At 45.5% G+C, this 26,524-nt stretch overlaps 1 protein-coding gene across 1 annotated transcript; it reads left to right on the top strand.

Annotated features, from left to right (window-relative positions):
- Nucleotides 1-2,042: 2,042 nt before the first annotated feature.
- Nucleotides 2,043-26,524, top strand: TNFSF8 (TNF superfamily member 8). Its single transcript, XM_065879149.1, has 4 exons — nucleotides 2,043-2,525; nucleotides 12,339-12,381; nucleotides 24,187-24,258; nucleotides 25,728-26,524. Exons 1-4 carry the CDS (start codon nucleotides 2,331-2,333, stop codon nucleotides 26,120-26,122), a joined length of 705 nt encoding a protein of 234 aa, XP_065735221.1. The 5' UTR covers nucleotides 2,043-2,330; the 3' UTR covers nucleotides 26,123-26,524.

The raw sequence follows: 26,524 nt of genomic DNA, 5'->3' as shown, positions 1-26,524 counted from the left end.
TCAGCCTTCCCTCCCAGGACATTGTACTGTATGCAAAACGTGTAACTGTAAGACAAACATTTTTTTCCACTGCCCTTCTGAGCCCCACGGGCCTTCAGGAAGACCTGCACTTCAAGCAAAGCCTTTTTATTTTTCAACACCCACAGCTTCCATTCAACAATCAGAAGTTTTCCACTTTCATCAAAGAGACTGCAGAGAAAGGTTGAGGGAGCAGTCTGTTCTCAGCAGCTCTGGGAAGGTTACAGAGCCCCCTGCTACCCACTCACTGCTTATGCCCACCAGAGGACACAGTCTTCTCCCCGAATCAGCCGGGTGCATACCCCCACAGAACACTGGCTTGCTTCATTCCCACCTCAGCTACAGATCAAATGAATGTGTGCACCTACTTCTTCCAAAACCAAGTCCAATGTGGGATCAAGGGGACCTCAGCTTCCTTGACTATAAAATGGGTACATTTTATACCACTCTATTTAGCTCCCCCCCCAAAGTTACCTCTTGATGGCTCTTCCATCTCCAGAATCTATGATCTTATGGATTCACTTGGAAGGAATATCCAGACCAATTCCTAGAGTGACCCAACTTAGGTTACGGTCAGCAGTGGGATCTCTGCAAAGGTGGCAGTGGTAATAATCCAAGCTTGGCTTTGGACACAGGACCTTTCCTTGCGGGGATCTGTGATTTCTGCTTGCTCTCAGAGATATATGGCAGCCAAAAAGTGAGCAGAAAGGGGAGGGGTGCTACAAAGACCTGGGTACTTCCAAATGAAGTTTTCAAACAGCTACATCCGGAGGCACCAATTATGCAGTGATTCATTTTTTAAATGGTATTTTGAAGTGGAGATCATTAGTAACCACAGATGTGATGCAGCTCTGCCCCCCAGAGAATCTATCTACTCTATCTGTCTAAATTCCAAGTCTTGGAACGTTGAACCAGAATGGTCCAATACCATCTGCCAAGTCTATTCCCGTTCATGAAGTACTCTTACATCACTATCTCATTTGATCTTCACGGTGGCTGTCAATACAGATGGGGAAAAGAGAGGGGCATAAGGATTTGTACAAGGTCCCAAGACCATTATGGGGTTGGGCTGAGACAAGACCTCAGGTTTTCAGCCTTCAAGTGCAATGACAGTTGAATGATTTAGCATGGGTTCAGGGGCCAGACAGGTATAGCTATGCACCCAAGTTATCTTGCAACTTTGACTGAGGCAGTGTTCATCCTCTCTGATCCTCAATTTCCCCATCTGTAAAAAAGAAATATTAGCTGCCTCAGAGGGCAGAGGTGAGGATGAAGTGAGGGATCGTGTAAATCTCCTAGCACTGTGCCTGAGACAGAAGAGGTTCAACTGTAGTGGTCACATACACACACAGCACACACACCACACACATATGCACACATATGCACCACACGTCACAAAGGCACATGCACGGCATACACGTATCACACACCCACCACCCACAGGCAACACGCGCACACACCATACAGGACACACACCCTCCCTGCATCCCCCCACCATACCACTTCCCGACACCCAACCTCACCGCCAATTCCTTCCCCTTTTTCTGAGTTTTATGGCAGGCCCAAGTTTATATGCAAATTTAACAGATCCCAATACACTCTGCAGGAATTTTTGTTCAGAAGATCAGTGTCTCCAGATTCCTGCTCTCAAACAGTATCTTTGGACCTGTCACCAAATTTCATACTGCCATGAGCTTGTCTCCCTTTGGATCAGTCTCCACATTTGTGGGCTCTTCCTTCCCAGATATCTGGTAGCATTTCCAGTTTTTAGCAGGAGCCAATATTATCAACTCTTTTGAGTCATTCTACCACAGTCCAAGGGATCCAGCCTCCCCAAGGCCCAGCAAAGAGACATTTTTCTGATGAGGGCTTCTGAGCCACAGGCCTTGCTGAAGAGAATGAGCAGCTTCTCAAGCTGGAAGGCGTTTTGTGGCTGAGTGCGATTGAAACTGAAGTTGCTTTGTGCGCGCGCGCGCGCACACACACACACACACACACACGTACACATCAGAGTAGGGAAACCATCATTTTCCTACTCACCCTCTGACATCAGCCACCTTCTCTGTAGCTACAGTTTCTCTTCACTCACATTAATCCCTGGCGATGAAAAATGAACCTCTCCCCCACCCGCGCTGCTGCCTTTCGCCTCACGCCCCCAGAGAAGCATTTCTTCATGAGGCAGACGGTGAAGATTTTTTTCCAAGTCACATGATCCGGGATGCAGGGGGAGAATCCTTCTTGGAACAGAGATGGGCCCAGAACCGAATCAGATGAGGAGAGATAAGGTGTGATGTGGGGAAGACTATATAAGAATGGACGCAGGGCTGCAGCAAGCACTCAACCCACTGGCCCCTTCTCAAGACACAGCCATGCATGTGCCCGCAGGCTCCGTCACCAGCCACTTGGGAACCACTGGCCGCAGTTATTTCTACTTCACCACGGCCTCACTGGCTCTGTGTCTCGTCTTTGCTGTGGCAACCATTATGGTGCTGGTAGTTCAGAAGACGGTAAGTGGACTTCTCTTCTTTGCCTTTCCTTTCTGATTTATGTTCAGTTTTCTCCAGAGAGAGACTTGGAAATAAACTTAAAAAAGAACCTCTATCATGCAGAGAAAGGGAGCAAAGAAATGGGAACTTAACTCTCTCAAATAGTTTGGCTTTTGGAGAGAAAATTTTGTTGAGCCATCATCTCCAAACTTTCTAGGCTCACAGGAGCCAAAAGAAGGGAGAGGAGCTCTTAGCCTTGAGAAATTAATATTTAAATGTTGCTGAGCCAGAGCAACATTTCTATCAAGGAAGGAAGTGAAAGGAAACTTGGTAACACATTTGTACAACTTGGTGTCATGTCTTCAATGCCTTCAGACCAGATTCCAAGGTTCTCTATTCTCTGTCTAAATGCTCCTGAGACTTCGGAGGCCTCATCCAATGCTAAGAGCTTTTTTTAACCTGGAGCTAAGTTTCAGAGGCCAAAGTCTATAAGGGAAAGAGGCAAGAGAGAAGACCAGGGCTTCTTAGAGCTTGGGCATTTCAGCGTTAAAGCTCACAAGACAGACTGAAAGCTTCCTCCTGAGCCACTGCTTTGAAGAGCTTAGCTCTTCCACAAAAACATAAACACAGAAGCAGAACCTAGAGACGTTTTTCATATCTGTTCCCTTGAGGCTGCTCAGAATTCTAAAACTACAAGCAATTACGGGTACACACTGTGAGGCCAAACGGTCTCAGGAAATTCACCTTTTTTTGAAGTAAATGGTGAGATTTATTGTGAAAACAGAAGAGATGAAGGAGGAAGCTTCTTTATATTTTAGGAAATTGGTATTTACAGAGAATCCACCAGCATGTATTTTATTGAAAATACTGTACTGATAGTATATATGGCTCATGAATTTTTTAATGAAATAATTTTGATCGTTTATGAACTGTACCCCCCACCAACCTGCCAGAGTAAGTACATTTCTATTGTTCCTTCAAAGCTCCCATTTTTTATGGTATCATAATCCTGCAGAATTTGTTCTGGTTTCCTTCAGTTGTCTTAGGCTAAATGCTCTTTAACTTATTGATTGCTAAAAAGAATGAGGCTTTAACAGGCTTTGGTATCTGTTTCTCAAGTGTCATCAAGCTTGGAAATTTAAATGAAACTTTGAGGCTCATATCTCCACAAAAGTGAAAGAAAACAGAATTGCTAGCATTTGAGATTTAGATTGTAGAATTTATGAAGGTCATCATTTAATGGGCTCATCTACATCTACTAGGAATAATACTCTTGAAAACATTCTACGACACTTTTTTTTTCTTTCTGTAGAGGCTCTATAATTTCTATAATTCTAATCTGAAGTAAACCAGATGTGTAACATTTTATAGCAACAGCCAAAGCAAAGAAATTAAAGTGGTCTTTGAAAAGTTCTGTAGTTAAAGGTTGCAGCTAGAACTGCTATGAGACAGAGAGAGAGAAAAGGAAGGAAGGAAGGAAGGGAGGGAGGGAGGGAGGGAGGGAGGGAGGGAGGGAGGGAGGAAGGAAGGAAGGAAGGAAGGAAGGAAGGAAGGAAGGAAGGAAGGAAGGAAAAGAGAAAGAGATGATGGGGGTATAAGGTGTGGTGGTAACATATAAAGCTAGAGAGAGCTCCAGAATGGTCCTTATTCAAATCCCACCTTTGTATGAACCGATTCTTTCCATGAAGGAAAGAGAGTGGATCTTTCTCCCTCATTTTTGTAAATGTGGAAAATGAGGAACAGAAAGGGGACAGGGCTTGACCTAAGTCGTCCTGAGAAAGTGGTAAAGACTGCTTGATTATTTAATCAGGACACCATTCCCTTTGACGATACAGCCAGCCACAGAAGCACTAAGAAACTCTGTTCCTGCTCTTCTCTTGGGAGCGCTATCTTCTTGGCATCCATCTCCTTGACTTAGCCTCACGTTGGGATATGAAAAGATTCACTTCAAAGTCTGATTGTTGGCTTTGGTGTACTGTGATTTCTTAGCCTGAGAAATGTCAGTTACTTGCGTAAAAGAACTGCGACATTAAAAGTGAAGTGTTTTACACATACCATTTCCAATAATTTGTTCAGATATTAACTGTTAGAAGAGCTAAGAAGAGAGAGTTATCCCCTTGAGCTTGAGCTATCAGGAAAGGCTTCCTACAGGAGGAGGGAATGCAGGCTGGCTTTAGGACAGGTACAAATGACAGTGAAGAGACAAATGAAGAGACTCTAACAGGACTTCTGATAAAGAAGTCAATGGGAGATAACCAAGGACCTTAAACTCATATCCCAATTATTAACAATGGAATGGATTGGTGGCCACATAGCACTCTGCTGTGAGGGTGGATCGGGGCAGGGGTGAGAACCATGAGAATGGTTCTGTTGGCCTAAGAGGTCACAGTTCTAAATAAAAAGGCACATGCACAGACAAAATTTAAAACAAGCTTAACTCATAATATATAATAAGCGATGGAAGGTAGGCACATAGGGCTACCATGAGACCACAAGTTAAGGAGACAAAACATTTTCCCAGGCAGATCTAAGAAAAACTTCACTGGAGATTGACATTTCAGTTTGGCTCGAGAAATGTGCACAGTTTCAAATGGGTGAAGGGAGATTAGAGGAGAGAGCTTTCCTGGCCAGTGGAACAGTGTGAGAAAAGTGATGGAGAAGAAAAGTGAAGGGCATGTAGGAAAATCAACAAAGATCGCCTTGAGATTTGGCTTGAAGACCAAATAACTCCAAGGCCAAATTCCTTGGGGGAGGCAAAGAAAGAACTTAGGTTTCAACCTCAAATACTTGTTGAGCATCTGCTGTGTACAGGACATTGTTCTAAGTAATGGGTATAGAGCCTTGATCAAAGCCAACAAAACCCCTGCTTTCATGTTACTTATGGAACTTATTGCCTACTGGTGTCTTAAGTCTCTGTGGTGGCTGTATTTTATTTACCTTTAAACTATTATATTTATTTAAAATATTCTATTCTTGTGGTTTAAGAAAAGTAAATAGTAAACAAGGGAAAAGAAAGAAAAACAGAAATCTCTCACACTCTCCCCACCCAACCAGCAATCCCTCTTCCCTGAGATAATGACCATTAACAGATTCTTCCATGTCCTTCCAAAAATCTATGCTTCTACAAATATATAGTATACACGTCATTATAGTAAACTCATAAATTTGCACCTTGCTTTATTGACTTGACAGTATATCTTGGAGATCCTTCCATGCCAATACATGGAAGTCCATCTCATTCTTTTGAAGAGTCACATAGTATTTTATTGTACTTCATATTTCATCTGTGCCTAGTGAAGGACACTCAGGTTTTCCTCTACAAGTTATGCCCACTGTGCACATCTGCAAGTATATCTGTGGGACAAATTCCTAGTGGTGGTAATATAACGTGTTTTTCATTTCTATAAATTATGTAAATCAGCTTCCAAAGAGATTGTGCCAATATACTACTCTTGAGGAAGTAAAAGTCGTACCAACAGAGACAGATCTTCATGAGAAAGACAGAAAATGGATTTCTTACTGAGTAAGCACAACAGACTACCTGCATATGTGTCAGGATGAAATTTCACACAATTCATACGGCAAAGAAAGAAAAACAACAAAAAAAGAACAAGAATAAAATTTCTCGTATCTCCTCCAGAGACAAAGGGTTATATATAGGTTATATATAGGCTACAAGGTTGACACCAGAAGAGACAAAGGGTTATATATAGGTTATATATAGGCTACAAGGTTGACACCAGAAGAGACAAAGGGTTATATATATATAGGTTATATATAGGCTACAAGGTTGACACCAGAAGTGTTTACAGTTCAAGTGGCTCTGAGGTCTTCAGTCTTAGAGACATCTCTGTTACAAACCAGGAGCCTGGACTTATCCAACCCCTAGAGAGATCCATTTACAGTCCACACAGTTACAAGGGCTCATTATGTCCTCTAGAAAGAAGAGAAAGCAGCTGCCTTCTTTCCCTTTATCAGCAAAGAAAATTCCTTTTTAAAAAAAATTTATCCTTACAATACCACTCTACTTCCCCACCAAGAGTACAGTGTAGGGGTAGTGACTGATGGTCATGGTGGTAAGGTTTTCTGGTTTGCTTTTCAGCCCAAAACAATATAGGGGAGAATTGAAATGACCTGTGATTCTTCTCTTTACCCAAGTTACTCTCTCCAATGCATTCAATTTATCAATCCAAAAAAGGCCACTGAAAATCTTCTCCAGGGAAAGCCCTATGTTGGGCTGTGAGGGAAGGACCCAAGTGGGTAAGGCAGGACCCTTTTCTCCGAGAATCTCTAAGTTGGAGAAATGAGGCCCAAACACTCAAGAGACTGAATTTGGGGCAGAATGGCACTGAATGCCATACCAGAGGAGAGGAAGACAATTTCTGCTTGGGATGAGGGAAGGCTTTGCAGAAGAGCTTAGAAGGGAAGCTGAGCCTCTTCTAAGAGTTAGAAGTATCATGTCTTATGCCCAAAGTTTTATTTTGAAAAACTTTAAACCAACAGAAAAACAGAATGGTAAACACCCATATAACCTTTCACCTAAATTCACTGTGTTAATATTTTGCCATATTTCTGCTCTTTCTATATAAATGAAAGTAAGTTTCAGATAGTGTGACCTTTCACCTGCATGTGTTTCAGCACCCATTCCCTACTTACTGCAGTGCCATTGTCATAGCCAAGAGAGTTAATGTTAATTTGGCAATATCACCTTATTATAATATATAGTCCATATTTTAATTTCCTCCACTTGGTCAAAAATGTCTTCTACAGCTGTTGTGCCTTGTTTTGTTTGTTGATCCAGAATCCACTCTCAGGTTATCTGTTCTAATCTAGAATGTTACTATTTAAAAGGTGGTCCTGGGAGCTTGTTAGAAATGCCAAGCCCCATTCTAGACCTGCATTTTAATAAGGTCCCTGGTGAAGCACAGATCTAACAATCTCCTCTGCTTTTTGTTGCTTTTCATGGCATTGACTTTTTCAAAGCGTCAGTTCTGTTGTAGAATAGTTTACGTTTTGGAACCGTCTTAGTGTTTACTCGTGATTATATTCAGATGAAACGTTTTTGGCAAGAATAGTACACAGGCGATGTTATATACTTCTTATTGCAGCAGAGCTAGAGGCATATATGTCAGGTTGCCCCATTACTGGCAATAATGTTTAGTCACTTGATTCAGGAGGAGACCACTGGCTATCTCTTTAGTAGAACACCGTGTTCCTTCTTATTAATAAGTAATCTATGGGGCAATACTTTGAAGACATACCAATATCCTTCACTCCACATTTTTGGCATTCTTTGATGATGACCCTCAACTGAGTCAGCTAATGCACTGAGGGTTGAAGAATGATAATTGTCTAATTCTATCATTCTTTTTGCATTTATTAGCTGACATTCTTCAATGGAGAAGAGCTCTCCATTGGAAGGATGGTGGCAGGTGGAGATGGTGCCGGGCATTCCAGGTGAGGCAAGAGTGAGGAGACGCACAGCCTGGGAGAAGGCGAGCCCAAGTGTGAGGACAGGAGTTGCAGGGCCAGAACAGAGGTCAGTCCAGACTGCACGGGGGAGCAGCAGGACTCAGAGCTAGGTGGCAAGAAGCACTGATAGAGGAAGATGAGAGGATAGGAAGCCACCCTATCAACAGACTAGGAAGATTTCCTAAACCCATGCATGAGCTCAGCTCCGCACTCAGCCTCCAGAAGCCATTCCCCATTCCTCGGGGAAGGAAGGCCTCAGTATCCTGACTGCCTGCTGAGTAACGTCTTTAAGCCCTTGTTTTTCAAAGTGTGGACCCTGGCCCAGCAGCACAGGTATCATCTGGAAGATCATTAGAAACACAAAACCTAAGGGCCCATCTCAGACCTACAGAATCAGAATTAGCATTTTAACAAGATCCCCGGGGGAGAAGCACTGCTTTAAGCCACTGTATTCCAATGACCACTTTGACTGACATTACCAAAACAAAGGCTGCCAAGGAAAACTTTCTATGACCTCCATCCACTTTCTCATGGAGTCTCAGGAGAATTTCCTGCCCCAGCTTCATCCTGCCCTACCCTAGAGAGGCAACGTGGCTTGACATTGAAGAGCATTGCCTTCCAAGTCAACACGCCAGAGTTTGAACACTTCCCTTGCTATTCACCATCTTATGGGACCTTCTATAATCATTAAGTCACTTCTCTAAGTCTTAGTGAATCACTAACTCTTGGGGTAAAGATCAAATAAGATAATGCATGTAAAGCATATAGCCCCCAAGGATTAAACACCCTCATTAAGTGCTTAATCACGTTCACTGGAAAATAAGAGAGGCATTCCTGGCAAAGGTCTCCATGGCCCACCTTACAAGATGTGAGGCCACCTGGCATATTCCAGATATTAGTTCCTTTTGGCCATTTTCCATCAGAGAGGGTATCTTTTTTCAAAGTAAATTTGGGAGCTGACTCCCCTGCTTTTCAGCCCAGATAAAATATAGGGGTGAATTGAAATGCCCTGTGATACTTTGCTCTGCAAAAAGAAATAAGACTTTCAAGGTATTGAGGCAAATTAAGCACCTCATTAGGAGTAACCAAAATAACTACAGTTTTCAAGTACTTGCTAACACTCTATGTATAATATCTTATTATGTCCACAACAACCCAGCAGAGGGAAGCATTATTAGCCCTGTAATCACAGTGATGAAAGGAAATGGGAAAACAGACTCCTAGGCAGGGAAGATGATTGGAACAGGCCATTTCACCTGGAAACAAACAAGTTAAATGTGACAGTTCCTCCCTCCACACACAGAAACATTGTTGAGGATACCCATTAGACACAGGGATTCTGGGGAAATAAAGAGAGAGAGAGAAGTACACTTAAGGAAATGTACCTGGTTGGTAACCTCGGAGATGAAGTTTCCTGAGCTACTCGATGGAGCTGAGAATGACAGCTTGGGAGGGTCATTCGCTTGTGTCTATGTCTAGCCTAGGTACGCTTACCACAAAGCCAAGTTCCTAAGCAAGGGAGTTCACATTTCCCCAGCCGAGACCCGGATCCCCAGGCTAGGTATGGGAAAATATTCTAAGACTGGGAGGTACCTTACTAAAGAGGAATAGATAGATGAACAGCACTGAGCATAGCACCTAGGGTATGCAGAGTCCTCAACAAAATTTAAGTCATCATCTCTTCATACCCTACTTCGGCACCTCCAAAAACAAGGACTACTAAGGGGCGGGGGGCCGGGGAAGAATGAGCTTTTCTATCCTTGGCTTCTGAAGACAGCCTCTCTCTTGGGGTATAGAGCCAGGGAAAGAGCACTGGAGAATTTCAGTCTGGGATCTGGGATTCCACTGACTCATGAGTGTCTCAGTCTCCCTGCCTGTGAAACTTAGCTTGATGGACTAAAGGATGTCTTGGTTCCCCTCTGGCCCTGATTCTCTGATCTCGTCTACCATGGGTAGCCAAGGGAAGCTATGGAGACCTGTCCTCATCCCAGGAGCTCTTCAAGATAGGAATAGTCACACTTCTGTCTTGGATGTCATGGGTCCTGGGAGAAGGTTCAAGCAAGAGGATTCTTTCCTGTACTATGAAGCTTTGTTTCTGACATCCTCCTGTCTGAAGCTAGAAAACCAGAAAGCCCTCAAATGGCAGAGACTCCCCCTGTACCCCCAACCCCCCATGTAAATTAGATCTCCTTCCAGATATTATCTCTTACAACCTTTCTACTCACATTGTGTCCTGTGGGCCAGGAGCACCGATGTCACCTGGGAGCTTGTCAGAAATAGACTCTCGGGCCGCACCCACACGTGCTGAATCAGTACTTGCGTTTTAACGAGCTCCCCAAGCGACTCACATACGTGCTAAAGTTCAAGAAGTACTAGTTTGAAACACTCTGCCTCTCTCCTGGCAGCTCTTGCCACAACTTGCAATTCTAATTAGATAGTTACTTGTATTTCTTAAATGACTGCTTTAATGATCAAGCCATAAAATCCACAGGATGTCTTCCAATGACTAACTTACAGCCTGGCACACACCAGGTGCCCAATTCAACATGTGCTGAATGTATGATTCTCTGGTATTTCCCAACTGCCAGTGGCCGCTGCGATGGCTCCACGGGGACTGCTGCCCTGGCAGTCTCTCACTGTCCCCGGACATGTTCCTGGGCAGCCAATGAATTCAACGGTCTTAGCACCACATTTAAACGTAGACGTTTTTCTTCACGTATTTGCACATCACTCTAATTGACGGACATGCTTGGCCGTAAACTAGGTGTTTATCATAAATTATGAAATGCTGTTTGTTGTCTCACAGAGGCAACCGGGAGGGGAATTTTGTGACATCAGGTTCTCCTTTGAACTACATGTGCAACTGAGAGACCACAAATGTACAGCATTGTTAATTAGGTTAAGAGCTTTCAACTAAAGCAACAAAATCATAGACTGTCAGAGCAAGGAGGAAAGGACCTTCCAAGCCAAGTTCACTTCTTTTCCCTGATAAGCCGAAGCTCCCAAATCTATACTGACTTCCATCTCCAGATCAGTACTCTGCCGGGGCTTTGCCTCGGGAGTCTCCCTCGGACTCACTGCCACACATCTGGGCTGGAGAAGAGAGTCACTGATCAGGAGAGCTGGCAATGGAAGGCAAAGGACAGAGCCCCTAGAGCAATGGTAGAATAAAGAGAGGACTCCAGATGGCCCTAGGTGTTCATACAGGACACTAAGAAAATAAGGTGTGGGAAGCTGCTAACTTCTTGCTCCGTTAGAAGTTGGGAGGTTGTTTTCATCCTTGTAAATGCTCACATTTCTCTAGGTCTTTATTAATATTTCAATCCAATGCACTATAGGAGATCCTGACCAGGAGAGGTCAAAAGATAAATAAGACACTTCAGTCCTTATTGGCAGGACAACTGAGGGGTGTCTCTAATGGCTGAGGTGGGGAGAAGTTGGGGGGAGGCCAGGGAGGAAGCTAGTCTCTGAAGAACTAGGGGTGAAGAACTGTGCCCACCTGCTTCTGTTGCTCAGAGCACCTGAGTAAGACCTCCTTTCATCCCCTCCACTCCCCAGCCTGGAGGCCCTCCTTCAGAAGACAATCCGCTATCAGAGTATCTGCCATCAACCTCTTACTTAACTATGTAAATATTTATGCATACATCTATGCTTATTATAGAATAAATAACATAAAACATGTGAATATTAAAGTAAATAATATACATTTATGCTTTTTATATATTTATAAATATTTAGATGTTATAGTCAAATATAAACTTGTAATAAATCCATGAGAGCAGGGACCCGATTTAATTATTTTTGGTATCTTCGCAATACTTGGCACGTAAACGTTCTATTAATTCAGAATTTCCAACCACAGGAGAAATAGAAATGTACCTTCCTAGGTATGTTTACAACATACTTTCACTGTTTGCTGAATCAAACATAGAAAAACAAACCCCACATATATTTATATAATACACTTGTTTGCTCTTATGTTAATCAGAGTAGGAAAAAATAACACATGTGGTGGTGAAAACAAAAAGCTCTGGACTGAAAGTTGAGTTGCAGGTTCTAGTCCCTGAACTGCCATAAACTTTACCTCTCGGCCCCCCGTTCCTCACATGTGAAGTGAGGACAGCAATCCTCCTGTTGTGTTTCTCATAAGCAGGTTGTAAAGCAAATGGATGAGGAAGCCCACTGTAAACTAAGGCAGTGAATGAATTTCTTTCAAATCTAAGAGTCAGATGGAGCATGAATTCCAAATTGCATAATACTTTGAGGACAACCAAAATGGAAAAGAAAGAGAATAGCTGTTTCAATCTGATGACATTCTCACGCTGCTTTTTTTTTTTTTTCCCCCTCTTTCTTCTCTTCCAGGACTCCATTCCCAACCCGCCGGGCAAATTCCACCTTAAAGGAGGTAAGACTTTGGAATGAGGAGTAAATGTGCAGGGACGCATCCATAGCACATCACAGATGATTAATAACCAGAAACATCATGATAGTGTCCAACAGAAGAGTGGGCGGAGGCGGAGGCGGGCCGTCAGGGCAGAGCTGATGCATCTCCATTCATGTGAGCAGCCTCTGAGCTGTGCTCACCTCCCCACAAGTTCTCCCACCGGCCCTCAACTCTCCCACTAGTGAAAACTGTACCTCTGGCGTAGGCTGTCACACGGACACAGAGAGGAACACAAGGCAGCGCTGTGTTAAGAGCTTAGAATCTGGAGTCAGGCAATGTGGGTATGAATCTTGGCTCTACACCCCACCTGAGAAACTCAGGTCCTCATCTGTGAAATAGGACTAATCATACCCACCTCATGAAGGTATTGGAGAAGCTGTCAGATCTCTTCCAGATATTGCTTGGCACGGTGACCAACACATAGTAATCATTAAATAACTGGTAACAGACAAAATGCATAACGAAGCTGAGGGCTTGTGAAACAGACCTCCCCACCCCTCATATTTCCTATCACTGAAGTCACTAATTCATGCATTGTCTCTACTAGCCCCAGACTGGTGATATGCAGAGTTAGGTTAACATGGAAAATGAAAAGCTTTGGCATCATCTGATGAATGTTTTCATTGCACAGAAGAGGAAAAGTAAGACCAAGTGAAGGGTCTTGTTCAGAGTCATATGAAGTCAAACCTAGAACCCAGATGTCCTCATCTCTAATCCAGTGTTCTTTCAACCCAAAATCTTTAGCTCCATCTCAGTCCTGTAACCCTCAGAACCTAGCTAGCAGCTGGATCACCAGACAGCTCAGAGAAAAAAAAGTAAAAGAGAAAGAGTGGGTCATTATAGGCACCTGGATAGAGACACCAGGTCATGCTTGGGGCCAGAGGATGTAAGTGTCTGGACACAGCTTCTCACAGCAGCAGCCATCACACTTGGAGTTTCCTTCAGGACACCCGTAGTCATGCTTCTCCTGCTATTTGTCACCCAGAGACTTAGAAAGTAAGGGCAAAATCCCCTAAAAGGAGCAGCATTCTGGATCTTTCAAGGCAGACTAATAATTACAGCTTTGTCAACAATAGCTTAACTTTGGCTGGAATTACTTAGCATGTGACCTCAGTTCCCACAATGCCTCTGTAGACGGTCACAGTGAGGTGAAAAGGAGATGGCATAATGCAGAGGTAAGCAAACTTTTTCTGTAAAGGGCCAGATAGTAAACATTCTAGGCTTTCAGGCCATAAGAGTCCCTGTTGCGAGTCCACTCCACTGCTGTGGTGCAGAAGCAGCCACAGACTCTGTGCAAATGAGCAGGCGTGGCTGCGGGCCCACAAAACTTCATTCGCACAATGAGGTGGTGGTCTGGATGTCACCCACAGACCAGGGTTTGCTGCCCCCCATCATGGAAACAGTACCGGCTTTGGATTCAGAACACGGAAGCTTGCAAGAAACCAAGCACACTGAGTAAATGTCATTCTCCCTTCCCCAGTCCCACTGTTCCACAGCCATCCAGAGTTTCCAAGTTTTGACGAGAACTTCATTTTTCAAGACGGGGAGATGGATCTTTAGGGACAACATGACCCCAACGACACGGACAGTTTTGATCAGGCAACACAACCTCAGCCATTCTGGGTCTCAGTTTCTGCACTTCCATCGTAGGTCACCAACTACACAGGTTCTAACCGGATCCCCCCTTTCCCATGGCCAACTATGCTTTCCTCTGAGAGCACCTCCTTTTCCACAGTTTTTTTTTTATTTTTGGCTGTGTTGGGTCTTCGTTGCTGCACGTGGGCTTCCTCTAGTTGCGGTGAGCGGGGTCTACTCTTCGTTGTGGTGCGCAGGCTTCTCATTGCGGTGGTTTCTCTTGTTGAGGAGGATGGGCTCTAGGCACGCGGGCTTCAGTAGTTGTGGCACGCGGGCTCAGTAGTTGTGGCTCATGGGCTCTAGAGCGCAGGCTCAGTAGTTGTGGCGCATGGGCTCAGTTGCTCCGCGGCATGTGGGATCTTCCCGGACCAGGGCTTGAACCCGTGTCCCCTGCACTGGCAGGCGGATTCTTAATCACTGAGCCACCAGGGAAGTCCTCCACAGTTTTTTTGGTATTAAAATGTCCTTTCTTTTACAACATGAAGCTGATATAGATGGGAATTAAGTTGGTTTGCTTTTAGTCAGAGTTATTTTGTTTGTTTGTTTGAATGGTCACAAGGCAAAATAATAAGCTGCCCATTGTATACTGGTAACTGAATTTACATTTTGGAATAATTATTTTGGTCCATAAAATTCAAAGTTTTGGAAGCTGAGGACTAGATCACTTATCAGATCGCTTCTTATATGGGCCATCACTGTAGATATCAGAACACAAACTAATCCAAAACCAACCGCAGTTTACAATTCAATGTTTCTGCAACCAGGTAGAAAATGCTAATAATTCTCACCAGGGCCATGAAACTTTTGTTAAAGACCTTCCCACACCTCCCCTGGATTTATATTAGCCTCCATCCTGTAAGCAAACAACACGGGGATTAATAGTCCCATTTTGCAGATAATGAGCTGAGGCCCAGGGAATCAAGGTGACTTGCCCAAGGTCATCTAGGGAGTTGACGGCAGAGCACGGATCAGAATCCAGGGCTCCTCTCTAGCCCCCGGATGATGTGCTTCAGCCATAAAATGTCAGTGACCTACTGTGCGTGGTCCCTAGCTTTCTCCTGCTTTTAATGCAAGTTTCCACTTCTCTTAACTTGGCAAACTACAGACACAGTAGCAGGGTGAGGTGGAAAGAACACTACCTTGGAGCAAGGCCTGGGCTCCAGAACTGACCTTCACACCAGCAGGCTGTGTTTCTCTGGGCAAGTCTTTCCTCCTCTTTGGGTCTCGTCTATAACATAACAACAATGTACTGAATGAACTGGAAGGGCCCTTCCAACTTCGATGCTTTATGATACTCCAATCTTTCATTCATTATGGAAATATAGAAAAGTCTAAAAAGATTATTCCTAATAACCTTGAGGAAGTCTGCATACACAGCCTTCTCCCCCAACAAACCCCTCTTAAACAGGCAGAAACAGCAAACTCCCTTTTGAAAAGCCATTGCAAGACATTCCAGGCAGAGAGGCATCGTCTCCCAGAAACTCCAGGGAGGAAGCCCCAGGGGTCAGCATGTGGTTTGTCACTGGGCTGGAGAAGAGCAGAAGCCAGACGCTTCCCAGGGAGACCTCTGCCACCAACTGATGGAAACTGCCCACCATCAGCAGGAAGCCAGCAGCAGCCCAGAGGCTGGAAAACAGGGCCATGTCCGTACACTAAAGTAATGTAACACAGGATGACACTTAGCTGCAGGGAAACCACCGAAAGCCAAGCCTTTTTTTGTAATGAAAAGATGTCTGAGTCTCAACACAAGCTTCCCACTCCCAGCCAGGAGACTTGTCACTGGCAGACTGCTACCTCACACACACTCCATCGTGCCTAGGACCCAGTGGCCCATGCGGGGGCCCAGCCGGGACTAAGGGTAGGAAGGGCAATGGGAGGAGAGCATTTTCCCACACGCTTCTCCTCTTCTCTGGCAAATGCAGTCGTGAAGGACTCCTGCACAGAGCCACTACGAGGGTGAAATGAGACAGCAGATACGACCCTTGTCTGCCACATGGTCGAGCATGAGTCCTCTGGACACAGAGTCCAGGCAGGCTGGGCGAGGGAGGCTTGTACTGCTTCTCGTCACTTCTTGTTCCAGTCTCCTGCCTCCACAGCGTTTTGACTCTCACCTATGCTCGTGTATGTGCCTTACTTGCCCAAACCCTGGAACACAGCCCCCTATGCCTGAGGTCCCCAGAGTTCCAGAAGCACCCGCAGCTGTGTGTAGCAAAGCTGACAGTAGCATTTAGGGTACGTGGAGAAGCCGGCGGGGCAGTGCCTTCCATCGTGGAGGATGAGGCAGACTTGAGTTGCAGACCCCTCTGTGCTTGTGAGGCTTCTGCGCCCCGGCCACCAGGGCCTTCTGGAGGGACTGCACTGCTCCCTGGGGTTCAGCCCTGTTGCCATGCTCTCCTTCTTCCCATTTTCACCACGCCTTCACTTCCCCTCACAAACTCTGCAGAAACTCAAATTCTACTGCCTTTACTGCAGAATAATTTTGGTCACCTTGGTCTCAGCCCCAGGCCTTCCTAACTTCCCAACAACAAAATATCAGTTCTTAGCTGTACTGGAGGAATTCTGTAGACAACCTGTAAGTCAGTTTTTCTCTTATTCCCTTACTAGGTATGTGTGAGGATCTGGTGCAGTGAAAATAATAAACACTGATGGGTCACTCACCCCGTGCCACGCATTGAGCTGAGCGCTTCGTGATTCACGCGTACAGTCTCACAACAAGTCCGGGGGATAATCAGTAGCCCCTTATTATTTATAAGTAGGGAAACCAGAGCACAGAGAGGTTTACCGACTTGACTTGCCTAAGACTGCACAGCTAGCATGGAGTGGGGAGACCTCAGAAGGCAGGCTGACCACCTTGGAGCCCTTTTGCCGAACCAGGATTGTATGGTCAGATGCTGAGTACAACACAACTGTGCTTCCTTCCGGTGCCCCTATCAGTCCTCCAAGGCTAGGAATCCTTCCAAGGCTCTCTGCCACTTCCTGAGCACCTGCTCCTGCAGCTGTCTTTCTTCTTGGCACTGAAGTATGCTCTCTGCTGTCGAGCTTTCAGACAGACAGGGCCACTAGCGCAACCGCACACGTGGGTTTGCACAAGAGGTGAGGTGGTAGGGGGCATGAAGGGCCCAAGGCAGGGGATCTAGAGGCCAAATTCAAGCCCCAGGAGTCATGAGACCTGGGATGATTCCTTCCTCCCCACAGCCTGCCAGTTAGAAGAGTTTGTCTTTCCTGTGAATGTCACGTGGCCCCTAATATCCCAAGGTTCCCTGGAGGCCCTGAGGAAGTGGGAACAGTGGACAGACCACATGAAGTGGTCCTGCACCCCTTCTTGCATTCCCCACCCTCAGCCTGAATTCAATCTCCAGCTGGGGATGAGGTACAAAAGATAGAGAACTGGTCTGAACTTCGGAATACCTACATTCCAGTCCTATGACTTGAACTCCCAGGCACTGGAGTTTCCTGTTTTTGAAAATATCAGGCATGAGGCGGGCAAGCCAGCTGTCCTGACCTAGCATGGATTTTGCTCTGAATATAACATTCCAGGAATCAAATATCTTGGGATTCTTTGACCATTTCACCATTCTAACAATTTGTAATTTGTGCATGGCTTGGCAAGCTACCTTTCTCCCCATTTCCCCTGCTAAAAAGAAAATGTGGGCATTAAAAGAGATCAAGTAAGTTAGCTCTCTAGTTGTAACTGGTGAACCCACCCCCAGGGAAATGATACAAGCTGCCCATCGAAGGCGGTGAAACTAAACCAAGGAGCTACCTACTCGCCAATGCCCCGCTAGCCCTGGTGTCACACACCTGGGATCTGGATGGCTGCAGCCCCACCAGGATGCTGCACCGGCAGCAGAAGAGGCAGGTAGAGAAGCAGCAGCCTCCTCCCCTAGAAAGACTGAAAAACAGCAGAGACCTCGCTTCCATCAGGTGGACTGATCTGGATCTAGACTGCCCAGTCTACAAGCTGTTGTAGTTTATTTTTCCACAGCAAGTGGGGATACCCCTGCTCATGGGGTAACTGCTTTTCAGATAGTCACAGGCCTCAAAGAGCTTACTGGCTTCTCCATTCACTTTAAACCCATTCACTTAAAGCCCACTCTTAACCTGTCTTTTGGGGTTTTTTCTGGCCTCACTGTGAGGCACGCAGCATCTTAGTTCCCCGACCAGGGATCGAACCGGGGCCCACAGCAGTGAAAACACAGAATCCTAACCACTGGACCGCCAGGGAATTCCCCTGGAGTCTTTTCAATCCTTACCTGTTGCAGTATGTAAGGTAAAACTATCTGACTTGATAGTTTTATCAAGCCTTGCCATGTGGCTAAAAAAAAAAAAAAGAAAAAAAAGAGACCTCAAAATCCTAAGTAAACTTCAAGGGATTCAAATGAATTTCAGCTTGATCCCAATTTGTACTTACTGGTGGCTTTCTATGTGCTTAACACTGAGCATGCCGTAATGGCTATTCCCCAAATGCTGTTTGTAAATCCAGGGTCACCTAGTTGTCCTTTGTTTAACAAATAGCGCATCCTGGAGTTTCCCTGTTACTAGTTGGCCTGGTGGCATTGAGAAAACGGCTGAAATGACCCTGAAGTTAAGGATTCATTTTGATTCTGAATTCGACTGATAGCGGACTCTCCCCTAGATGTCACTGTTGGGACTCTCCTAGATTTTCCGCCAAAGGGAGGAACTCAGAAGCCAGGACATGGTAGATGCAGAGTCATGAGGATGATTCCTCTCTTTCTTGGAAGGATTAAAATGTTTTCAGCAGATGGGAGGAGGATTATTCACACTTCCCCGGGAGCATCAGATGGCTTCAAACACTTCTGTACATAACTGAGAAACTTCAATCCATCAGATAATGCCATGAGCTCTGGTTTAATGAGCATTTCGTCAGCCAGGTCACTTCATCAGCTAAGCAGCACTGCTAAACTGTGCCACTGTAACAACTAGGGAAAGCGGAGTGGGGGAGGAAGGGGCTACCATGTGCCGTGCCGGCCACTTGATATCCATAATCTCATTGCATCTTTGCAACATCCATACATTTGGGTTGTTACCATCCCCACTTCACAGATGCAGTCATTGAGGGTCAGTAAGGGAAAGTGACAGGTCTGAAGTTAAAAGCCTTGACCAGAACCCAGGTGCTCTCTTTCAGATGCACTGTGTTTGTTTTGCCCTGGTATCAACCTGGAAGGTGCCTGGCACTCAGACCACATACTTTCTGGCTGGAATGATAAGTGTGGTTTGTTTTGCCCCCTTGGGCATTGCTGGATCTTAATGGAGCTCTGATTGTCCCTGACTTACAACTTGGCAGTGTTCAGCACACCCGCCTGAAGTCACCTGCTGCCATTCTCCCAGGAAGAGGGAGCCCAGAAGGCTCATTTGTGCTTGTTTTCCCAGCACCACCCGCTGTCTCATCAGTTTTCAGTCCAGCGTGTATGGTGGCCACAAACCCACTTCTTCCTACATTTAACCCTTCCTGCTACATGGAAAGACTGAAAAATGGGACTGAGCCCTGGACTAGGAGTCAGGAACTCTGTGCTCTGAACCCAGCTCTGCCACTAGCCTATGGTGGGATCTTGAGCCAGACCTTCAGTCCCTCTGGGTTCAGTCTCCCCACTCATAAATCTAGGGTCTTGGTTAACTTGGCATCTAATGGCCCTCTTGGGTCTAATGTTTTGAGATCTCAAGGTGGGTTCCCACTTCAGGTTGCCATTATTCTGACCTCTAGAACATGACCCTTTCAACCACCTTAGGCAACGTCTCTCTCCCTACCTCTGTCTTACGTGCGCCTGTCCAGGACAGTTTCATTGGCACATATTCCTCCCCAGGCTTCCAAAAAAAGCCCAAGAAAGTTCCATGACCCCCCTAGAGGAGGCCAAAGCTTGGGAGAACGCTTACAAATCTTGCCCATCTGAAGGCCTTGGTCCTCAGAATTATTCACAGAGTACTTGAGCTGTCCAAAAGATGGAATGCCCCACAGAAGCACGGAGTCCTGGGTTTTGGCCCTGCCTCTGTCACTGACTCATGGGGTGACCTGGGACAAGTCTGCTGGGCGGGGGGTAACATTGGGGAACACACGTGTTACACAGTTACCAAGCCTGGACCAGATGAGTTCTCAGGGAACTTCCATTTCTATGAACCATGGAAGCCGCTAACAGAACAAGGCTCTTCATAACTTCGATTGTCCCCAGACCTAAAATGCTCTGTTCTACTGATACAGCTACCTGGAAATCTTAATATGTGAAGACAGATTCCTAGCTGGGGTAGAGCAACATGCCTCAAAAGACAGACAGTTGGAGCTGGGACTGACTTTTGGTCCCCACAGCAAGCCTGGTGGTGTATAGCTGGGTCTACACAGCCTGCTAGAATCAGCTAGAAGGGCCCTTCTAGATCATCAGATTCATACTGCTCTTCATCTAGCTAGGGACATGACAGCCCAGAGAGGGACAATTCCTAGATTCTAACTCCCAGGCCATCTACTCTGCCATGATTTGCAGAACGTTCTCATTTCCCCACCCTAGTGTTTAGTTCTTCAAACTAAACCCCTCGAGACAGCAAATCTGGTTGGGAAGTGAATGAAACGGGTGTGTTTTGCTCCCAATGTTCCCCAAATTCAAAATTCCAGGAATACTATAGGATTCCTGTCTCATAACCAAAAAAGAAAGTCAGAGCATGGATTCACAGGGTGACGAGAAGCCTCAAGCCACATGACTAATGACCCATGAGACATTCATCTAGGTCTGGACAAGAGCCTCACGACCCTCACATCAGTCCAACACAACTTTGAACAGCACTAACTGGTCAAATATTTGAGCCGCCAGCACTGTGACTTACAGTGTGAGCTGTGTGTCCTTAATGAAGGTCTTCCCACTGCCTCATCTGAGAAATGGGAACAGGAGTGGTGTTAACCATTAGCTGAGTGCATCACCTCCTTAAACTTGCACGGAGCCTTCGTGTTTGGGCCCCAGAGAGCCGGCCCCCCTCAGCTCTGGCCCTCCTAACAGCCTTGGCAGCTGCTAAAGGCCACCAGTGTGCCCTCCCCTGGGCTCCTCTCCAAGTTCAGCGGCCCCATTCCACCAATAGCTCCTCCGGTGTCCTGGTTTCCCAGCCCCTTCATTTAGCCGGCTCTAGCGATGTCATTCTTCAAGGGAGTTGCCTCTGTTTTCCCTTTCTCTTGAAACATCTAAAAGATTCTTTAAGAAAAACTAAGATACGCCATGGCATTTGACTTCAGGAAATGCAAATGCTTCAAAATAAGGTTTTTTGGTTTGTTTTTTTTTTTCCATCCTTGGGTTTCTCAGAATTACAACTGAGGTCAACCCAGCAAATATGCAAAGACCAAAGGGGAAATAAAAAAACAAGAACATGCATGTGTGAGAGTCAACCCCAGGCTTGTACTTCTACAGCCACCCATTTACAGAAGCTCACCTGACAGATGCCACCACAAGTGACATGGTGTGAGGGGGTCTTCAGCCAAGGAGTAGAGCCTGTTCCTGGTGTGATGTGCTGGCTTCAGCCAAGGGCTTGAATCTTAACCTCCCGTTCAATCTAACCTAACCTGCAGAACCAATGGTAGACTGAGGCCAGGTGCTATTCCAGCCCAGAAGGGAAAGCAAGCCAAGACTCTGCAATCACCCCACTCAAGCATTGAGAACTTAGCTGACACCCACAGAGGGGAGTAAGAGAGACAGACTAGATGATCCAATTCAACATTTGCAGAGCACCTTCTGAGCTGGCAGTGGGGATAGTTAAACAGCAGTCTCTGCCCTGAGGATTCACCATCTAACAGAGGAGGTAAATACCAAACAGATGGAGGGGTCAAAGAAGGGTTCCCAGAGGCTGTGCTTTACACAAGGAATAGCTTATCAGTGAAGAGGGGAATTCCAAGTGAAATGGAAAACCAACATGGTGTATTTGGGGTCACCCCAAGGCCCCAACCTTCAGTAAAATGGTCAAAAATCCACTCAGGCATTAGTCAGATAGCCTGGGTTTGACTCTCCACTCCACCATTGACTAGCTGTGCGAATGTGAACTTTTTAAAGCCTCCGTTTCCTTATGTACAAGAGAGAAGTCATTAGAGTACCTTTCTCGTGGGATGATTGTGAGAATTACGTAAAATAATGCATGTAACGTGCTTGGCAGAGTGCCAAGAAAACAGCCCTCAGTCAATATGTATTAGCTATTATTATTATTGTTATTATTACTAGCACTACTACTACTATTGGGACAAGTACAAGAGAGTACAGGGAAAGAGGCAAAGTGAGGGATGAGACCGCAGAATTCCGTAGGGATTAGAACACAAGGGAAAATGAATGCCCTGTGGAGGAGCTTGGCCCCGATCCTGCAGTCACAGTAGTGTGAGGAAGGGGCTCCAAGCAGAGGAGAGATGCAGCCACACGTGCCTCTCTGTGATCCCTTTTGACTTGATGTTCCACGTACCAAAAAGAGAAGGCTGGGCCGGGGGGACTCCCCACCAGTAGTCAGAGCACATTGAAGGATGAACAGCCCTTGGGAGTTCCCTGGTGGCCTAGTGGTTAGGATTCCGGGCTTTCACTGCCATGACCCAGGTTCAATCTCTGGTCAGGGAACTGAGATCCCGAAAGCCGCACCTCACGGCCAAAAAAAAAAAAAAAAAAAAAAGAATGGGCAGCTCTCATTGCCTCGTTGTTGTGAATGTGGCTGGACACACCCCGAGAGCATGGGCTGCAGGCAGGACAAGAACGCTAGCTGGGGGATGCGTGAGAGATGGGATCAGAAGAATGGCAGCTGGCCTACCAGCCCTCCTCAGCCGAGAGACCTTCAGACCAGAAGCTCTTCGTGCCTTGAGGGAAGAAAAGGATGAAAACTGCCCCCTGCTTCTGCTGGGGGGTGCCTCTAGCAGTGAGCTTGTTCAGACAGCAGAGGGGACTCTTCACTTAGCTTTCTACCACTCCAAGGACCCCACCCCACTTTAAGGAAGGCCAGGAGGGATCTTCTCAGGCCTGGACAGAGAAGGCAATGGGGAGGATGGTGAGCCCAACATATACTACTAGAAGATCCAGTGAACAAGCCTACTAGGATGTGGCCACTTCGACTGAATGGCTGCCTAGTCTCTGATGGATGGAATGAGTGATCATCTCTGGTGACACCGTCAAAAAGGTGTCAGTGTCAGGTCTTAGATCTCCCAGTTTTACAGATTAGGGAAACCAAGACCCAAAGAGAAGAAAAGATTTGCCCAGAATAAGTTGAATTCATGAGTCTTTGAAGGAAATGTATAACTTGGTTCTTTGCATACGAAATAGTTACTATAATAAGAAGCTAAGCTGCCATCACCAGTGAATATATTTAAAATATTTTTATTTCTTAAATTCCACAATGGCATAAACATTGTCTCTTTTCCCTGCCAAGGACACTCCAAATAGCAGGCTCCCTGCTTAGGTCTCTTTGATCCTATATCCTCTTAAAATTGAGCACCAAGATGTGTTTATCTCCTTTGTCTAGCAACATGGCCCTGAGGAAGAAACCTGATTCTCTGGAATCATTTAGACATGGGGGTGGATCTAAGGGTTTCCACCAACTTGCATGATCTTGTAGCAGTAACCGGGTCTCGACATTGTCTAGGATTAGCCTTACAGGGTTATTCTGAGAATCAGATTAGCTGAAATATGTATATTTCAACTAGTGCACTCTTAAAGGAAGGGTGGCAATAATTACTCCCAGCCTTAGTGTTCTGACTACCACTGCCTGGCTGAGTGACTGACGTAGGACAATGTACTTAATCTGTCTGGTCCACACGCTTTTTTCCATCTCTCAAAGGGACGTAATAATACCTCTCTCATGGAGTTGTTGCAAAGATCAAGTGAGGTGGCGTATATAAAGCAACAAGAATGCAGCTGGTACATATAGGAACTCAGGCCCTGTCTGTTTCCTCCCCCCAACTTCCACAGTCTTTTGTAAAAGCCCAAGTGGGAGCAATCACGTTTTTAAAAACCTTCTAAGGTACTTGACAGCAAAATGAGAAATAAACAGGTTTCCTTTTGTCCCCCAAATGGAAACAGAATAGTAATCATCTCCATCAAAGGGTCACGGAGAAAGATCTGGTGGCTCCAGTTCCCGGAGCAGAGAAAGGCATTTAACATGGGGTCTCCTTATTTTTAGGGAATTGTTCAGAGGACATCTCATGTATCCTGGAAAGGGCTGCATTCAAGAAGTCATGGGCCTACCTCCAAGGTCAGTAACCGCATCCAGGAACCCAACCACATGAGGGCCACTTCCTGTGGCCTTTCTGAAATTTCTAAGCCAGAGGTCACACATAGAAGCCCACGGCCATATGTGACCTGCATGTGGATTTTGTTTAGCCTGCATGATATTTTTTTATAATTTGAATTTAAATGCTTTAGGGGGCGAAGGGAGAGCATTACTCTCGAAAGCTACAAGGTTCCCACTTCCTCAGCCTCATTCACTGTCTCAAGTTTGCGTCCCTGGCCTGTGAGGGCATGTGTACCTCACCGCACCACCCCTCTTTACTCATCCATCTACGGGCTGCAGGCCAAGCGTGCAGTACTTTTCCTCAGGCACGGGAAGCAGGCTCTTAATCTCTGCCTCTATCAAGTTATTCATAAGGGAGCCACAAAATTGCCCTGTGCCCAGATTGACAGCTTAATGGCCATGTTGACACAGGGTCTATTTGCATATTGCAGCATGCTTCGGGAGAGAGGCCCCTTATAGATGAAATAATAAGAGGCACTTACACTGGAAGAGATGAGGTACAGAGGAGATGGCCGAGATTCTCTGAAATAGCCATTCTACTCATTAAAAAAATTCAATTTTGCAGTCAGCTCAGTTCTCATTCTTCAGCTGAATTGCAACGAGGTTTAAAGGGAAGCAATTAAAATGAACATGCCAGCTTCCCAATTCTGAAAGACACCCTGACAAATCAGTGCCGATTTTCACTTGTTAAGACTCAGAGACTTGGCTTCCGATGCCAACTTGTCAGCTTAGAGGGTCTGCTAATTCTTTGCTTTTCTGTAAAACCCAGCTGGGAAGAAGCCCTCAATGTGCACCTGAGGGGTCTACAAAATTATGTCTGTCTGTCCTTTTAAAGAGAGGAAGACATTTAAAAATTCAGACAATGTTAAGGGACGTATCTTAATGTGAAAGTTAACAAATTGAGATTCTCCTGGACCTCTTGATGCCTAAACTGTTTACTAATTGAACAAAATTGGATGTTTTTTTCTCTGATACTTTGTGCAATGCCTACCAAATAGCAGTCCCCCATTGATCAAAGATTCCTTGATCGGTTGATTAAATGTCCATGATAGTCCAGAACTTATGGGGAATACAGTCCAGGAGCTTATAGTCTGAAAAGGGAAAAATAATAATTATAATAATAACAGAATGGTACAATGATTAAATGGGAAACAGTTCCGTAGGAGGTAAAGGTCTAATACTGTGTGTGTTCTGACCCTCCAGCTTTATGCATTAGAGAAAAGGCAGGGGGTGGTTTTGTGCCTGTACCTTGAATACTCAGTAATGCCTAGGAGTAACATGGAAGATATTCCAGGTGGTTGAACCAGCAGTCAATATTATAGAAAACACAGGACTTGAATGGGGAACCTTGAATAAAGACTTCAAATTTTCCAATCCGCATCTGAAATTTGCCTAATAATTCTGAGGTTCTTTTGTCCTTCTCTTTCCAGTGTCAAAGCATATAAACAAAACCAAGTTGTCTTGGAACAAAGATGGCATTACCCATGGAGTCAGATATCAGGATGGGAATCTGGTGATCCAGTTCCCAGGTTGGTACTTCATCATTTGCCAACTGCAATTTCTTGTGAAATGCCCAGAACATTCTGTCGACCTGAAGCTGGAGCTTCTCATCAACAGAGATGTCAAAAAACAGACACTGGTGACAGTGTGTGAGTCTGGAATGCAAACCAAAAACATATACCAGAACCTCTCTCAGTTCTTGCTGGAGCGCCTCCAGGTCAACTCCACCATATCAGTCAAGGTGGATAAATTCCAGTATGTGGATACAAACACCTTTCCTCTTGAGAATGTGTTGTCCATCTTCTTATACAGTAGTTCAGACTGAACCATCCCTCCTGGCCTTCAGGAAGAAAGCAACTCTCCACCATACAGCACTTCATCCTTCCAGATACTTGGGGAAAAAAGAACACTTTAGGCCAAGACTGAAACCACAAAGGGAATTAAATAGTACACTTCTCCTTCTGTTTCCTGGGAAGATACAACCCTGAGTTAAAAAGAGAGTTTTGAGTGAAGTATCTTCCAGATAGAAGGCAGGGACGCAATGTGGTGTGGTAAACAAAGCCACACACGGGCATCAGAAGGGATGGGTTTAGGCCCAGCCCGATCACTAACTCACTGTATGACCTGAGCTAGTCCTTTCCCCTCCCTGGAACTCAGATTCCACGTCAGAAAAATCAAGGGGCTGAGTTTGAATCTCTCCAAAGGGTCTTCCATCCCAGAAGATCAG

This window comes from Phocoena phocoena, chromosome 6 (genome assembly GCF_963924675.1).
Source record: "Phocoena phocoena chromosome 6, mPhoPho1.1, whole genome shotgun sequence".
Lineage (NCBI taxonomy): Eukaryota > Metazoa > Chordata > Mammalia > Artiodactyla > Phocoenidae > Phocoena > Phocoena phocoena.
This window is presented reverse-complemented; position numbering and strand designations above follow the sequence as displayed.